Raw genomic sequence first — 17,669 nt, 5'->3', positions numbered from 1 at the left:
TTTTATTGTTTTTAAAAAAAGCATTGAGAATGGGGACATGATTGCTGGGGTTGGGGAGACATGCAGGGAACACAGGGACTCCACCCCTCCAGCCTGCAGAGGGGAAGTGAAGAGGGGGAAACAAACCAGGACTGGATACCCCAAGGAAGCAGCTACCTTTTGCCCTTAGGCCCTTGTCCTCTGGGCCCTGAATCCTGAACCAGTGCTGAGCTGGGCCTTTACTCCCCTGCCCACGGCCCTGAGCCAGCAGGAAGGATGGGCCTATGTGGCACCCGCCACCCCTTCCTTCCACCTGGGAGGGGTAGGGTAGCAGTGTGATGGGACAACACTGAGTCTTGGGTGTAGAACAGTTCAGACCCCTGTGCCTTCCTCCTGAGACCACTGGACGGTGCTGGAGCCATGACAGCCGATCAACACCATCTCTAGGCTGTGGGGATCCCAAGTCAGAGACAGGCTGCCTGGCCTTGGTCGGGGCTCTCCAGTGCTAGTTTCCTCAGCTTGGCCTGAGGAGGGTTCCTGGGGCCCAGTCCCAGCCAGCTCATCAGTGGGTGGGGGTGAGGCAGCTGTGCTAGGCACAGGGCCAAGTTCCGCAGAGCCTGGGGGCTCCGAATCTGACACAGAGGTCCAAAAAGCTGTAGCCTGGGGCCAGGGAGAGCTCTGAGAGGCTGGAGGACCCCAAGGCCAGGGAGCTGTGAGGGGTGGGGGGCCTGGCTGGTGTCGGGGGCAGGCTCCGCGGAGGAAGGATCCAGCTGGGGGCTGCAGGCAGTAGGAAGGGGCACCAGTGTCCACACAGAGGGGCTGCAGGAGTCCAGACCCCCTTGATGGGCAAGGACCCTCTCCTGCCCTGGGGGATAGCCCCTCCCCATGGGGCACCAAGAAGAGCTGCACCACCTGTCGAAGGGACTGTAGCCCTTCACGCATGTGTAGTACCTGTTCCGACAGCTCAGCCACCTGCCCAGGGGTGGGGATGAAGGGGTCAGAGTGCCCAGCCCAGGCCATAACCTCCCTGCCTTCCCCTCTCCCTTCTCCCACCTCACCCCAGGGACAGGGGCACTCCCCCTTCTACTTGCTACAAGTTCTCATGGTGGAGGGGTTACCTTCTCCCTCCCCTCCCCAGTTGCTTTATCTCTTCCCTTCACCCACCGCTCGTTGCAGCTTGTCCAACGTATCTGTGCTTCTAGCCTCACTGGGCCCGAGGGGGATGGTGAGCAGTCCACTCTCTGCTGGGGGGGAGGTTGAGGGGAGAAGTAGGGCTGGGTAGGGCAAGAAGGAGGGCCTGGACCTGGGCCCTGGTCTGCCCTGGAGCACAGGTGGACAGAACTGCCTTTATAATAAAGGCAGGAACCATCCTGGCAAGGGAGCACAAATCCAACCCACCTCCCAACCCCCTGCCTCAGACATGGCAACATTAACTACCACACACCTAGTAATCTTATCCCTTATTTTCAACCAGAACCTCAACTAACAGCCTAGGCAACAAAAAAATCTTCCCTTTATTTAAAGTTTTCCAGGAAAGAGAGTCCTATTTTTTCCAGGTGTTCTTCACTATCATAAGATTCTTCCATCTCTCTAACACCCCCTTCCCCGCCCCTATTGGCAAAAGAAGAACTACGAGCCATTCTCTAAGGTCCTTTCCAGCTCCAAATCTGTGGTTCTATGACCTGTTTTAGGAGTCTGTTAGTCTGACCACCTCCCTCCTGGTGCCATGTCCTCCTGACTAAACCTGGCTCTTCCCCTTGGCCTGCCTCTTAGGTAGTGACCCCACAGCACAGCAAAGTAGAGGAAGACAGTCTATGCGTACAGGCGTCCCTTTTCTGCCAGTTTTAGGACTGGCTCATGGCTTTAGGGATAGAGAAGAGACCCCTCGCCCACGGTCCCATTTCCCACTCAGCCCCATACCTGGACCTGGGGAGGGACTCCTGCATTCTGGACCAGGTTGTCCCACACGAAAGATGAATTTTGGCTGATCAGATCCACAGCCATCCTCAATGCCATCCACGACCCTGTGGGCCCAGTTTTCAGAACAATTAATACATTTCTGTTCCTTACCTGTGTGCTCAGTACCTGTGATAGGTAAGAGCTGTGGGGCACACAAGACGTCGGAAAAGATATTCTCTGCCCACAGGAAACTGACAATCTCAGTGGGAAGACAGGACTAGTCTACTCAAAACAAAAAAGAATACTATAAAACAGGATGAATTGTATGGTACTAACTGATGCTATGGCAGTTCAGAGTAGATCAAAGAGGGCTGGAGGTTTCATGGAAGTGAGGATAGGAAAGGTATTCTAGGGGGAGAAATCCATTTAATCCCCAAAATAGGATTAAGAGAAGGATGTTCACGAACCCTTTCTCTCACCTCTATCAGATCTCTTCGTCCCACCCCACCAAAAAAGCTTTCTAAAGCCTGGCTCTGTACATCTTTCTAATTTTTCACCCTTAAACTACCCGCAAACACAAAGACTCCTGTCCATCTGTGGCCTCTCCATATTTGCCTGACCCTGATCTCCGAGAGGTTCTAAGCAGCCACTTCCTCTGGTCCAAAATCTCCATCCCTTCACAGTCCCTTTTTTCTTAGTAAAACCTCTGGTTTCCACAGGATCAAGAGCTGGACAGCCCATAGATATTAGGGCACTTGGCCAGTCACATAAGAAAGTGAAAGCAGATGGCACAAAGGTCTTGGTTGTGTTATTAAAAAATTAAGAATGAATGCTGTAAAATTGTCTTTGGTCTGATATGCTTAACCTTTTTGACTCTCTAGAATCAGGTTCCAAATGGGGAAAGAAGGAAGGAAGGAAGGGAAGGATTTATTAAGCACATATGTGCCCAGGGACTATGCTAAGTACTTTACCAATATCTCATTTGTTATCATTCAATAATGTGCATTTCCTCAGAGAGATCAGAACCAGTAAGTAGATGGAGAGAATGTACCTCTGTTACCCATAGGAAGCAGACCAAATTAAGAAAAGTCACCCTTTTGTTTACACCTTGACCTGAGTCAAAGAAGGAACATGAGTTTTCCAGGAAGTCAGCTCTTCCCCAAGGGCATATATGACATCATTAAAATTATGACTGTTCTATTTGGTAAAGCAAAAACAACTTAAATGAGGTACTTTGGTTTTCCATTGTTTCCCATGACTGTCGAATATAAAGTGGAAGTTGCTTAGGGAGAGAGGTTATTCTGATTATTTAAATGAATTTATATGTTAATAAATTGTCTTTGACAGATTTGGATTAAAACATAAAATACAGAATTTTTAAAATTTTCCACGAGTAGTAACAGAAATGGGCCACTGGTTCCAAATTCGAAACACTTTCCACCACACTATGTTGCCTGGCTAGAGAAGACTTGTGTATGGGGACATCCTATCTTGTCTTAAGTGGGTAGGAGTCACCTGGAGTCATGCCCCCATCCAATGTCTTTAGTTATTTCCCCAAGAGGCCCCTGGGACCACATATTATGGCCCTACTCACCTGGGACTTAGGTCAGGGGGGGCATTCCAGGATATGGAAGGCAGCCTCAGTCCCTCCAGGCCCAATGAGCGCGAAGCACGTGCGACCTCAGCTTGTGCCCCTCCTGCCTGGCTCAGCCGTTCTCGGGCACCCAGGCGGGATGGTGGGGCCGCCCGGCGAGGGGATAGCAGCTTGGCAGCTGAGGAGGCAGAGGCACAGCCTGGAGATAGCAAGGGGCTAGAAGGTTCATCAGCTGGGGTGGGGGAAGCTGTAGGCCCTGGCTCCCCATCTGTCTCTTTCTCCTCCAGAGTAGACATCAAGGTATTGTCTCCACTCAGTGAGCTCGTATCAGCCTATAGACCCCATAGACAAGTGGGAAGATAGGTGATGTCAAGTGGCACTCCCTTACCTCCAAGGCCTACCACTGATTTTGGTAGCCATCTTATAACTCTTCTGAAGGCTTCATTTTGCAGACCCACCACCCTCCAGATCCATGGTCCTTCTACCTTTGTTTCCAGTTCTTCCCTAGGACCTACCCCCCTGCACAGGCCTTTTACCTCATTATGGCCTGCACCAGCCCCTAGGTTGTAGCTGAGCTCCCCTCGGAGGCCACGGCTGAATCGTGGGGCAAACTCGGGGTAGAGTGCCAGGCTTTCATGGAGTCCAGCCAGCTGGAGGCACTGCAGAGCACAATAGGTCAGGCCCTTCACATCAGCGTTGGCCTTCACCACCTGTTCTCGTTGGGGTAGCTCACAGCCAATCAGATCGCCCTTCCCTAGGAGAAGGAAGACCCCCATGAGTAGAACACAGTTTGGCCCCAGTCTGGAAGCAGCAGAAGGGAAGATGAAGAGTAGAAGGGATCCCTCCTATGAGTAATGGCGCACCACCCTTGGGCTAAGGTAGGGTTTTGTGGGGGGGTTTTGTTTGTTTTTGCCGAGCTATTCTACAGAGGTAAGGAGACAGAGCTGGAATAAAAAGGGGAGGATGAGACACGGCGCCACAGTCTTTACTCCAGTGTGGCCCCACCTCCATCCCCTAATATCCTTTTCATCACCTTCTTTTTCCTCTCTCCTCATCTCCCCAACATACCTAGCATGGTGAGCAGAGTATAGAAACACACACAGACTCATAGAATCTTGGAGCTAGAAGAAATCTCAGAAGCGGGAGTTCAACCTCCTTCCCAATGGATAAATCTTCATTTCAGCATCGTTGGATGTCATTCGGCTTATGTTTGAATACTTCCAGTGATGGAAAGCTCACTACCCCATAAGTAGTGAGTGCGTTCCATTGTTGCACAATTCTAATGATGAGAAAGTTCTTATAGTAAACCGAAATCTGCCTCCTTGTAATTTCTATCCACTGCTCACATCATGGTTATATTGAGCTTGTGATCACCTAAAACTTCTGCTTGTCAATAATAATAATGATGATGATGATAAATAGCTAGCATTTATATAGCATTTTAAAGTTTGCAAAATGCTTTACAAATGTTATTTAATTTTAGGAAACTGGGTTAGGCAGAGGTTAAGTGACTTACCCAGAGCCACACAGCTAAATGTCTGAGTCTGCATTTGAACTCAGACCTTCCTGATTTCATGTTCAGTGATCTACCTTCTTTTTCATGTGAAGAGCTATCAAGCAAAGTCTCTACGATCTTATACTAATTTTTAAAAAACCCATGTGCCAGACTTTACATTTCTCTATATTAAATTCCACCTTTTTGGAGGGGCAACATTCCTGTCTACTGAAATATTTTGCAATCCTGTTATTTTAATCTAAGACATGAACTATCCTTCCCAGTTTTGTGTCAACCACAAATTATACATACATACACATATATATATGTATGTATGTGTGTGTAATATATACATATGTGCATGTGTATGTATATGTATACATACACACACATATATCCATACTGCATATACATATTCATCTAAATTGTTGATCAAAACGTTGAACAGACCTGCTCTAAGATAGACTGCCTCCATTGGTTGGATATAAATGGTTGCTGTGTGACCACCTAACTTTACTATTATTCAGCCCAGATTTCTTCATCTTGTTCATAAAGAAATTGTGAGAAACTTGGTCAAATGCCTAGGTGAAATCCAGATACAATAACAACCCAATTCTAAAAGAAAAATTACTTGTTATGACTTGTTCTGAGTGAGTCCATGCAGGGTACTAGTGATCAATTAGTGATCAATAATTCATTCTAGATATAGTAAGGGATGGATCCTATGGAACATGGGTGAGGATAGTTCTGAAGGGGCCATCCCATGGAGTTTGTGCTGAAATGTCCACTTGTTCACTCACCTCTGAAGGATTTGTTGTTTAGGAATGATGGAGCATACCTGGTTCCCTTATTCTGGGACAACTGGCTAGGGAAATGGGGGAGGAGGATGTAGTGTAAGAGTTGAATCAGAAAGGATTGGCCACTAAGCCAAGAGAAGTGAGTAACTTAGTGAACCTTAAAAATGGAATGATTCAGCCCTGTCACTTCCTTCAAGTCTCTGGGTACCATCACCCAACTCTGAGATTTCTCATGAAGGTGGCCTTCTTTACCCTAGCAGCTAATATGGTGGCTAGAGTAGGGTCCTCTGCTAGGTAGGCTTGAGCTTGGGCCTCTGCCTGACTCTTCTGCCTTGTGTTTCTTTGCCTAATCATAGGTGACCAAACAATAATCCTGAGATGGGTGTGTTTAGTCTGGGAGACAGTCTTTTGAGAATTGAGAGGTCAGAATATCCTGGGTCCTGCCTTCTCTACATGCATTCCACTGCTTCCTGGAGAAGATATCCGCAGACAGGGAGGATGAGTATAGGCTATGGTCTGGCTTGCCAGAAGACATGGACCTGAAGGGAATTGTTTAGACAGTTGCAGAGCCAAGGTAAAACACAAAATGCCTATTCAACAGTTCCAAAAGCTGTTTCATATTCTGAATAATGTTCAAGTCCCATCTTTCAGGGTGTAGAAGAATTACAATTATGTTATCGTGGCTGCTTAGGTTTTTCAGTCAATACACATTTGTGGGTCTTGTTTCTGTCAAATATTTCTTTTATGTACAGAAAATAAATGGCTGTCCCATATCTGATCTACATTGTAGTACACTGTATATCTTTCTACATCCCTCACCACGAACACACTACATATGAGCCAAATCTAAGCTTTAATCACTTTCCCCCAGAGCTCTGGGGAACAGGGGTATAAAGAACCAATAAGTATAGGATAAAGACCCTTGTTTAGGTGATCAGGTTCCCTGGAACCAAACCCTATCTGTATATGCATGGGTCCAGAGATTTAAAAAAAAAAAAGGCCCTTTAGTGTATAGGAAGAAGGCACAGTACTTTAGCCCAAAGGCCTAGCAGTGGCTTTTAATTTTTTTTTAATTGCATAGAATTTTGTCAGGGATCAACATAAAACTCATTTAGTCTGTAGTTTTCAGAATCCACTCTGTTCACTTAAAAAAAAAATTGGGACATCTTCCTATCTCCTGTTCTCAATAATTCTCAGTCACTCTCAAGGTTTCCTGGCGATGGGTTCACAATCCTTACTGCAAGTTCTTTCAGTGTCCAGGGATGTAATCTGGTCTTGAATCCATTTAAGTGGCTAGATTCTCTCCTATTATCTCTCACCTCTACAGGACTTCCAATTTCCCTTTAACCATATTCTTCTACCACCTTCCCATGTGAATGAAACTTATTTTAATGGGAGAAGGGAATGAATGGGGCAGCTAGGTGGTGCAGCGGATAGAGCTCTGGCCTTGGAGTCAGGGAGGACTTGGGTTCAAATGTGACCTTAGACACTTGACACTACCTGTGTGACCCTGGGAAAGTCACTGAACCCTGATTGCCTCACCAAAAAAAAAAAAAGGCAGGAGTGAAGAAGCAACTGGATTGTTCTGTTTTCTCTCTGCTGTGATAACCATCATGCTCTCTTCCCCATGCGATAGGCCTGTCTCTTCCTCATTCTTCTGCTGATTTTAGCTTCTTTAACATTTCTCTCAGCCTTAGCATGTCTTTTTTTATAAATTTGTGTTCATGCTGGGCTTTAAGTCTTCCTGACATTCTTATACGTCTGCAGCATTGTTTGGTACTCATTTTTGGTCACACGTCCCTCTTTCTCCATCTTCTGTCCACGTCCATTTTTAGTTTGGGCCTTGAGAGAACTCCCCCCAAACTTATGATTTCTTGAGGCAGCTAGATGGTGCATTGGATAGAGAGTGCAGGGGCCTAGAGTCAGGAAGACCTGAGTTCAAATGTGGCCTCGCACACTTACTTAATAACTGTGTGACCCTGGACAAATCATTTAACCTCTTTTTGCCTCTTGTTTCCTCCAATGTAAAATGGAGATAATAATAGTACCTATCTCCCAGGGTTGTTTGTGGTGATCAAATGAAATAATATTTGCAAAGAACTTAGCAACAGCGCCCAGCACATAGTATTTGTTTAATAAATGCTTGTTTTCTTCTTTCCTTAGATGTCTCCTGTTTTTCTTCTTCATTGGGATTCTTTGCCATTGTATTGTTAGAAACTGCTTTCTGAGGGTTCCCCACCCCTCCTTTTAGAGTTCACTGGATCCACCTGGTTTGTTTTTTTTTCCCCCCTGCCACAGTCATTTTCTCCTAAGTATCTAGGTCATTCCACCTTGCTTATTGCTCAGAATTAGAGCTGAGGTAGCAATGTCCCTCATTGTTTCCCCTTCCTTCTGAGAGACGGAAATTGTAGGCAAGGCAAGTGAAGAACTTATCAGATGTTCTGGATTTAGCAGAATGAGATTTCTAACTGATGTCTGGATAGCTAACATCTCCCATTACAGGTGTTTCGCCTCTGTACTAATTTGTGATCTGTTTCAGGAAAATATCATCCACAGCATCCACCTGCCCAAGAAGTATATTTCTATAATGACAGTACTCCTTTTATCCTCATCTACATGCTCAAATGCTCTCTAGGAGGTCCTTAGGTTCAAAGATTTCTGAAAGATATTTTCTCGGCATACAGCATTGCTCGCCTCCCTTCTATTAGATTTGTTTCTTTTGAACAAGGCACACCCTACTATTGTTCCATTTGTGAATCCCATGCTACTGAGCCTTTGAAATTGTATTGAATCTCCTTTGCGTTAAAATCTCAATTTCACCTTTTTTTTTTAACCCACACCTGCATATTAGTGTAGGGACAGCTAAGGCCTTAAGTATCATTCCTTATGCATTTCTGTGTTATTTTCTCCTTAGATTTACTAGGAACTTTTTTCTATAAAATAGAGTTACTTCGATTCTACATTGCTTCCTGGGCCCATTTCTCCCTCCCTCCCTCACCACCCACTTCACAGACCTAGGATGGCGAGCACAGTGCCACCCTTGAGCACCTCCATGGAGCCAGAGCAGACGAAGTAGAGAGCCTGCAGGGCATCACCCTGGTGGATGAGGTACTCGCCAGGCGTGCAGAAGGCTGGACGCAGGGCCAGGGACAGTGCCCGCAGGCAACCTCGGCTGGCTGCCTCAAATAGGGGCAATTGCAGGACTTCCTTATGTAGGTGCATCGCAATGTCAGCCCGGAGTTCGTCTGGAAGGCTCTGCAGCAGCTGAGGAAGGGTGAGGGAAAGCTGGAGCACAGGATCCAGCCTCGCCCTAAAGACCCTCGTCCCCTACCCTCCTTGCCCTGAGTCTCATGGCCCACCTCCTCCAAAATCAGCTAGAGTTACAGAATGCCAGAGCCAGAAGGGCTCGTGGAAATTCCCTAGCTCAACTCATTCCCTCCATTTTAAAGAGAATGAAAAATGAGACCAAGAGGGGTTCAGCGACTAGCCCAAAACTCCACAGGGAATTGGCGGAGCCAAGATTAGAACCCAGACCTGGGTTCCAGCCACTGAGATCTTTCCATGCATTATGCCATGAATACCCTATTGTGCCAAGACTGGTAGGTCAAGAAAAGCTGCCTTGGCCCCATTCCACCCCTGGCTCAAGTGGTCCTTGGCAGCATCAATCTCTACGTTTGATGGGGTCCCCACTCACCTCTGTAGTATCAATGCCATTATTGACAGCCCAAGTAGTTTGGAAGTACTCAAGCATTCGCTGTTTGAGGGGCTTAGGGATGCGGTGGATGCGGATGTAGTCCCGAAGGTCACGAGTACGGCTGTGGTAGAGGAAGCGGCGGGCGTACATTCGCTGGATGATGGCCGTCACATTCCCAAACACCACTGCATGCATCAGCGCTGAAGGAGAGGGGCATCATAGCTTGGGGGGCACCACCAGGCTTGGGCCCCAGGACCTCTCAGGAACATCCCTCTGTTCCTTATTTCCTCCTGAAATGGGTATCTAACCCTCTCTGATGGGACCCCCCCCCCCACTCTTCTGGGCCTAGAGCCCACCTGCTAGCATGCAGGTGCTCCTTTGGGCTTTAGAACTCTCGGGTCCCTGCTCCTCAACCTACCGGGATCCAGCTGCCTTCCCCCTATCTCTCACATGATCAGGAGGCCCTGAGCCTGGAATCCTAAGACAAAAGGGAGGGCGAGGTGTCTTGGGTAGAGAATCAAAGGTGGGGAATCTGAAGTGGGAGTCCAGAGGAAGCAAAAATTTAATGAGTAGTGGAGGGCATAAAACTTGGAAGGGAAGAGTGTTGAAAAAGGCTGAAAAGCCTGAGACAGGGGCCCTGAGGTGGATGAGGTCAGGGGTAGGAAATGTGTGGCAGGAAGGCCAATGTGGCAAAGACACATAGGGCCCAAATAGGGGAACCTAGGGGGTCTCACCCCCAATCAACATGGTGCAGATGGAAAAAATCTTCTCTGTGTCCGTGTTGGCCGACACGTTGCCGAAGCCGACGCTGGTAAGGCTGCTCAGAGCGAAGTAGAGGGAGGTAATGTAGGCACTACGCAGGGATGGGCCCCCCAGCAAGGCCAGCCCCGTCCCATTGGCTTCAACGCTGCCGCTACTGCTGCAGTTGTCACCCAGGCCAGAGCTGTTCCCCACAGTTCTGCCTCGCCCCACCAGGTAGTAGGGCGTCTCTAGTCGTCTGGCCAACTCCTGCAGCCAACCTAGGTGAGGAGCGGAGCGGGAGATCAGAGTGGAGGTCATAAACGGAAGCAAAGTCGTGGCCCATACGTGGGCTGTGGGGTCTAGGTCAGTCCTGGGTTACGTGTATATTTCACCAGGTCCAAACATGGACAGGTGTGTATGTTCGTATGTTCTGCCGTGCTGAGCCAAGGGCATACACAGCACAGCCGGGATGGATATCAAAAGACCTGAGTTTTAAATCAGGTTTTGACATTAATTAGCTGTGTGACCTTGGGACAGTCATTTAAACTCTCTGAGCCTCAGTTTCTTGTTTGATAAATGGCAATAATAATATTTGCAGTACCTACCTCACACAAATTCTGAACAAAATACCTCGTAAAACTTATAGCAAAGTTATTCTTCTTCTTCTTCAACCGTCCCAATGGATCCTCACCTGCTCCTCTCCCCCATCTTCCTTCTATCTCTTCTTTCCCTACATTCAACCCTTCCCCCCAATGAGGTAATATTTGTAAAGCACTTAGCAAAGTGCCTGTCACATAGTAGATGCTTAATAAATGCTCCTTCCTCTCTTCCTCCCCCGCTTCCTTTCTTCCTTCCTTCCTTCCTTCCTTCCTTCCTTCCTTCCTTCCTTCCTTCCTTCCTTCCTTCCTTCCTTCCTTCCTCCTTCCTTCCTTCCTCCTTCCTTCCTTCCTCCTTCCTTCCTTCCTTCCTTCCTTCCTTCCTTCCTTCCTTCCTTCCTTCCTTCCTTCCTTCCTTCCTTCCTTCCTTCCTTCCTTCCTTCCTCCCCATTCCCACAACATGCTAGTTTTCACTTCATATTAGGAAAGCATCATCCACAGATTCCATCTAGCCAGGCAGTATGTGGGACACTAAACAACTCAGAGACACGGACACTAGGGCTAGGCTTCATCCGATGGTGTGAACTGCAATGTTCTTGCCCAGCTCTGATAACCTCTGGCATCAAAGACAGCTGGGGCAAGCACTGGGGATAGTAAAATACAGCTTATTCACAGCGTCAGATATAATTCTCCTATAGGTTTGTTTGGCAGAAGGGGCTAATACACAGGGTAAAAGAAGATTACTGGGAGTATAAAGAGAGGAAACTAAGACAGAATAAACTACTGACCACTGATCTGATCTGTTTTGCTTCTGCCCACTCAGGTCAAGAAGGCCTCATCTGTCCTCTCTGCTGGGAACAGCTGATCCATCTGCTTGGCGTCTCCTCCAGAAAGCTTTGTCCTCCCAAAGAGTGGGTGTGCTCATCTCAACAGGTGCACACATGCAGTTGGCTGGCGAATTTCCAGCCTCATTATACCGTGCACCTGATACCAGCTCGCCTCATTGAGGCTCTGGTATTCGTCTGAGATTAGAGAGGTGTGAGCCTTGAGGACCCTCCAGCCCATCACCTCCTGAGGGATCTATCCTGAACTCTAACCTAGGAGATACAGAGATCCTTGAAAAACTCTTAGCAATGTCTCCCCTGCCTAAGTTTTAGGAGAGTGCCATAGAAGCTTGGGTTTCCCTTCCAGGAGCTCTAGAGAAGAGAAAATAGCATCATAGGCACCAGTAGGATTAATGGCACCCTGAGGTTTGAAGAGGTCACTCCAGTGCCTCAGGAACCATGACACACAGGCGCAGAACACATACTACCCATAACTCCACCATTTTGTATGACACCCTTCCTCCTCCCATACTTTTTTTTAAGGCAGCTGGGGTTAAGTGACTTGCGCAGGGTCACACAGCTAGTAAATATCAAGTGTTTGGTCTGAGGCTGGATTTGAACTCAGGTCCTCCTGACTTCAGGGCCAGTGCTCTGTTCACTTCACCACCTAGCTGCCCCTCCCATACACATCCTTGAAGATCCCTCTATACTTCCTATGACCCTTTACTACCAATTGGCCCTCAAGCAATTATTTACTTTTTCATTCATCCATCCTCTATCCATTCATTCAAAAGCATTTATTATGTGCTTACTATATACAATGTACAGTGCCAGGCAATGAAGAACATTAAAAAAATGAACATTTACCTTCATGGAACCTACAGACTAGGAGGGAAGATGAGACATATATACAAACAACTCTAAGATAATAATGGGATGAGTTGTCAACTGACGGTACCAACTGAGTACGAAGGGTTAGAAAAGGAAGGTGTCATCTCCAGCTAGGCAAATTACTTAACCTCTGTTTGCCTCAGTTTCCTCATCTGTAAAATGGGGATAATGATAGCACCTACCTCCCAGAGTTGTTCTGAGGAGCGAATGAGATAATAATTGTAAAGTGCTTAGCACAGTGCCTGGCACACAGTAAGCGTTATATAAATGTTGGCTATTAAATTAAAAATATATAAATGTTAGCTATTTTAAAAATGTTAGCTATTTTTAAAAGTGTTATATAAATGTTAGCTATTTTTAAAAATTCGATGATAGGGTCAGGATAGGCTTACAAGACTGTGAAAGAGCACAGGAGGACATTCCAAGTGAAAAGGATTGCACCAACAAAGAGAGAGGTGGAGGAACGTCAAGGGATTTTAAAGAAGTAGTAAATAGTTCAGTTTGTCTGGGATGGAAAGCTTGGCTTGGAATCAGGAAGACCAGGGTTCACCTCTAGCTGTGTGACCCTAACTGTGGGATAAGTCACTCTGAGCTGAAGGGGAGACTAGAAGTCATAGATGGGTTGTAGTCCGCTTCAAGCAGAGAGAGATCCCATACCTACGGAGTGGTCCTCTATTGCTCAAAAAGGTCTAAGGAAGTGTGGAGTAGAGGAAGATATGGCTGCAAAGGTAGGTTGGGGCCAGGCTGGAGGGGACTGACCGTCTGAGGTTAGAATCAGAGATAAAGATTTGAGTAATCCTAGGATGTGAAATCCTAGCATGAAAGTAGTCACTGATGCCATAGGAATAGATGAGAATATGCAAGGAAGGAGAATGTGTGGGATGAGAAAAGGGATTTGGGACAGAAGGGGAACACTCACATTGAGGAGGTGAAAGGAGGAGGAAGACCCACTAAGGCAGAGTGGTTAGAACAAGAGGAAGAAAGCAAGTCCTGCAACATGACAGAAGCCAAGGTTTTCATGGAAGGGGTGGCTAACAGTGTCAAAGTGCTTCATTAGCTGGAGAGGGTGAGGACTGCGCACTTGATTTTACAGAGGGAACAGTTCTAGTAAGAGGTGGGGGTTCTGGGAGTGTGTGTGTGGGGGGTAGAATCCAGATTGCAAGGAGTTAAGCAGTGGAGGGGGGGTGGAAAAATGAAGACAGCAAGCACGGACTACTCTTTTGAGAACCATTGTTGTGAAATGAAGGAGAGAGAGGATAGAAGCAGAAAGGTTAACAGAATGAAGGAGTTATTTTCAGAACCGAGACACCTGAACACGTTTATAAGTTCAGTGGAAAGAGACGGGAAAAGCATGAGGATGCAAGAGGAAGGAAACAAGTGTTTATTAAACATCTAATATGTACCAGTCACTGTGCAAACATCACAACAACTCTAAGAGGTAGGTGCTATTATTATAATACCCATTTTACAGGTTAAGAAACTGAGGCAAACAGAGGATAAGTGATTTGCCCAGGATCACACAGGGAGAGAGGGAAATAGATATTTGCATAGCACCTGCTATGTGCCGGGCACTGTGCTAAATGCCTTACAATATTATCTCATTTGATCCTCACAGTAACCATGCAAGGTAGGTGTTATTATTATCCCCATTTTAGAGTTGAGAAAATTGAGGAAAATGGATGTCAGGTGATTTGCCTAGGCTCACAGAGGTAGTAAGTATCTGAGGCTGGATTTGAACTTTAGGCTTTCTGACTCCAGTGTTTTATCCACTGTGACACCTAGCTGCCAAGAGATGATGGGGATGATGACTGTCTAGGTCCTGGAGTAAATAGGAGGGAGGGAAGTGAAAGAAGAAGAGAGAATAGAAGGCAAGGGGTTGAAATCAAGGGCACAGTTGAAGTTAGCTGGAGAGAGAGACAGAGAGAGAAGGAAGGGGAGGAGGAGGAGGAGGAGGAGGAGAAGGAGAAGGGGAAGGAGAAGGAGGAGAAGGAGGAGAAGGAGAAGAAGAAGAAGAAGAAGAAGAAGAAGAAGAAGAAGAAGAAGAAGAAGAAGAAGAAGAGGAGGAGGAGGAGGAGGAGGAGGAGGAAGGAGGAGAAGGAGAGGAAGAGGAAGAAGAAGAGGAAGAAGGAAAAGGAGGAGGAGAAGGGGAAGAGGAAGAGGAAGGAGGAGGAGGAGGAGAAGGAGAAGAGGAAGAGGAAGGAGGAGAAGAAGAAGGAGGAGAAGAAGGAGGAGAAGAAGAAGAAGAAGAAGAAGAAGAAGAAGAAGAAGAAGAAGAAGAAGAAGAAGAAGAAGAAGAAGAAGGAGGAGGAGGAGGAGGAGGAGGAGGAGGGAGGAGGAGAAGGAGAAGGAGGAGGAGGAGGAGAAGAAGAGGAAGAGGAAGGAGGAGGAGGAGGAGGAGAAGAGGAAGAGGAAGAAGGAGAAGAAGAAGGAGAAGAAGAAGGATGAGGAGGAGGAGGAGAAGAAGAAGAAGAGGAAGAGGAAGAAGAAGAAGAGGAAGAGGAAGAAGAAGGAGAAGGAGAAGAAGAAAGAAGAGAAAAGAGAAGAGGGAGAGAAAGATAGGAGAGAGAGAAGAGAAATGGGGGGAAGAAGGAAGAGAGGGAGGAAGGAGAAGAGGGAAGAAAAGAGAGAGAGAGAGAGAGAGAGAGAGAGAGAGAGAGAGAGAGAGAGAGAGAGAGAGAGAGGAGCGCACACTATTTCCTCCTCTAAGGAGAGATGGGTCAGTGAAAATACTGAGACTTTCAGAGGTAGAAAGGAGGGAAGTTGAGGGAATCTTAAGCTGGAAGGGAGATCATCTGCTGAAAGTGTGTTTGGAGGGGTGGGAGGAGGAAGGGGGGAAAGCTGAAAGAAATCATACAAGATTTGGAACAGCTGCTGTGGGGAATTCAGAAGGGAGGCAGCACATGATGAATAAGGGAATGGCTAGAATGGTGTTAAGGTTAGGCAGCATGGATTTTCAGAGGGGCCTGACAAGCGCACCTGTTTTGAGACTTCTGAAATCCTCGGTGTCCAGGGGGAGGATCAGATAAGATGGACTTCAAGGTTGATGATGACTGGCATGAGGGGCATGGTCAAAGGGGTGGAGATGGGATACCAGGCTTTTATCCAGGGCAACTCCCTCAGATACCCTTCTATCTACCCTTCCCCCATGCCCTATGACTCCATGTTCTCCCTGGCAGATTCTTTTTGATGCCCACACATCTCCAATGACCCACATGTTCTACGTAGCCCTTATAATGTACATAGTCCTGCTGACTTCTCTCTTGTTCCTTATAACCCCATATTCGCACTGATACCACTCTGCCCCACACACAAGCCTTTTGATGCCCTCCCCACACATTTCCCATGATTGCACATGCAAACCCTATGATGTCCTCCATATGACCTCACCCATATGCAAGATCCATGGCATCACTGTATAACCTTGCTCTGATGTCTACACAAGCTCCCTATGACCTGTATGTTGAAAAGAGCACTGGATATGGGGTCAAAACACTCAGCATCAAATCTCCAGTTCTGCCTACTGCAAAGCCTCATGTGTGACCTTGAATTTCAGTTTCCTTTTCTGTAAAATCAGGAGGTTGGACAAGACGATTTCTAAGATCCCTTCTAATCTATGCTTTCTGACCCTATGATAAATTGTTTTTAATTTTTTAATTTAACTTAATTCAATTTTTGATTTTCAGAGTATGATGTGTTCTAAGAGAATAATTAAGGCACCTTGGGAAGAATTATACTGAGAATACCTATAGAGGGGACACTGATAACATGGACTATGTCCAGAAGAGGGTGAACAGGATAGTGAGGGAGCTCAGGGTCTTGTGCGTATAAGGATTACTTAAAAGAACTGGGAATGATTATTTTTGAGAAGATTTGGGCAGAAGCATGAAGTAGATGTCTTCAGATTTAAAGGACCAAGTTCAAATCCAACCTCTGCCCTCTTGCTACATGAGTGAATTTTGCCAAGCTCCTTAATCTCTCTAAGCCTCAGTTTCTTTATTTGTAAAATGAAGGGATTCAACTAAATGATCTTGATGTTTGAAGGGTGGTCACGTGGAAGAGAGATTATATTTATTCTGCTTGAGCCCAGCAAAATTCAAGGACCAGAAGAGAAGAACATTTCAACCCAACATAAAAGAAAAACTTCACAACAATTGGAGCTGCCCCCAATGGAAAGAAATGCCTTGAGGAACAGTGATTTCCCTGTCACTGGAAGCATTCAGGTGGAGGCTGTATGGTTATTCACTGAGGATGTTGGGGAGGGCGGGAGTCTGTACAGGCAGGAATTGGATTAGATGACCCCTGATGTCCCATCCAACTAGAAGGAAGCATGCCTATTAAAATATTTCACTGCTTGAGATCTCTCAGCTCTCGATGGGGAGTTATCCAGACAACTGTGGGAGGGGGAGGACCAAGGGCCACCAATATCCTGGAAGGAGAAGGGCAGTTGGGTAGCTCAATCCCTAAAGTTTCTCCATCTTCAGATGAGGGAGGAAAAGATGGGCTCTAGATCTAAGACCTAGATGCCTGAGAATTGGCAGGATTGAGAGTTAAGTCATCTAGGCAGTAACAGCTGGCTGAGAAAGGGGTCAAGGACAGCATGTCTGTCAATGTCTGTCAATAGTGTCTCCCTCTCTGAGGAACGTCTTCACCATAAACCCAAGCTGTTGGAGATGGGAAGGAGGAATATTATCTTCTCTTAAGGGTTTACTCAGTGGAAAGAAGTTGCTAGAAAAAATGTTCTAGGACTAGATAATTTTCAAGGCTACTTTAAGCTATAATAGTCTATCAGTCCATGATTATCCCTGGTATGGGAAGTGTGTGTGTGTGTGTGTGTGTGTGTGTGTGTGTGTAGTCCTAAGGCAGTCTATCTGGAAGGAGCCTTGCTCATGGTCAGGACTAGAAGCACTGGAATCTGGTGCTTAAGGGTCCCAAGGAGTGCCAGTTTTCATTGGAAGGGGAAACTGAGGGTTGGGTTGAAAGGTCAACTTAGGCAGCTTGGGGCTTTCTCAAGGGGCAAGATAGTGAGCCACAGGAGAATCAGGCTAGAAGCTAGTCTGATGGGAATCTGAGAATCTTGTGCCATATTCTTGGGCCAAATTCACAAATTTATGGTAGAATTCCCATGATTTGTAACCGGCAGTTCTATTAGCGTTGTAGCA

At 46.6% G+C, this 17,669-nt stretch overlaps 1 protein-coding gene across 3 annotated transcripts in view; it reads right to left on the bottom strand.

The window, feature by feature from the left end:
- Positions 1 to 9: 9 nt before the first annotated feature.
- Positions 10 to 17,669, bottom strand: part of KCNH3 (potassium voltage-gated channel subfamily H member 3) — a 41,626-nt gene continuing 23,966 nt past the window's right edge. Inside the window, exons 8-15 of one of the 3 annotated variants that reach the window (XM_020966236.1) lie at positions 10,193 to 10,477; positions 9,459 to 9,658; positions 8,779 to 9,028; positions 4,009 to 4,226; positions 3,473 to 3,804; positions 1,900 to 2,003; positions 1,144 to 1,223; positions 10 to 951 (exon numbers count right to left, since the gene is read on the bottom strand). In XM_020966236.1, coding sequence (XP_020821895.1) covers positions 352 to 951; positions 1,144 to 1,223; positions 1,900 to 2,003; positions 3,473 to 3,804; positions 4,009 to 4,226; positions 8,779 to 9,028; positions 9,459 to 9,658; positions 10,193 to 10,477 — 2,069 coding nt within the window. In that variant the 3' untranslated portion in view covers positions 10 to 351. The remainder of the gene's footprint in view (positions 952 to 1,143; positions 1,224 to 1,899; positions 2,004 to 3,472; positions 3,805 to 4,008; positions 4,227 to 8,778; positions 9,029 to 9,458; positions 9,659 to 10,192; positions 10,478 to 17,669) is intronic. The other 2 variants (XM_078156815.1, XM_020966237.1) reach the window with 2 other exon arrangements.

Source organism: Phascolarctos cinereus, unplaced genomic scaffold, assembly GCF_003287225.1.
Source record: "Phascolarctos cinereus isolate Bilbo 61053 unplaced genomic scaffold, phaCin_HiC Scaffold_1;HRSCAF=81, whole genome shotgun sequence".
NCBI classification, from domain to species: Eukaryota; Metazoa; Chordata; class Mammalia; order Diprotodontia; family Phascolarctidae; genus Phascolarctos; species Phascolarctos cinereus.
The sequence above is the reverse complement of the archived record's forward strand: the minus strand, read 5'-3'. Positions and strand labels throughout refer to the sequence as shown.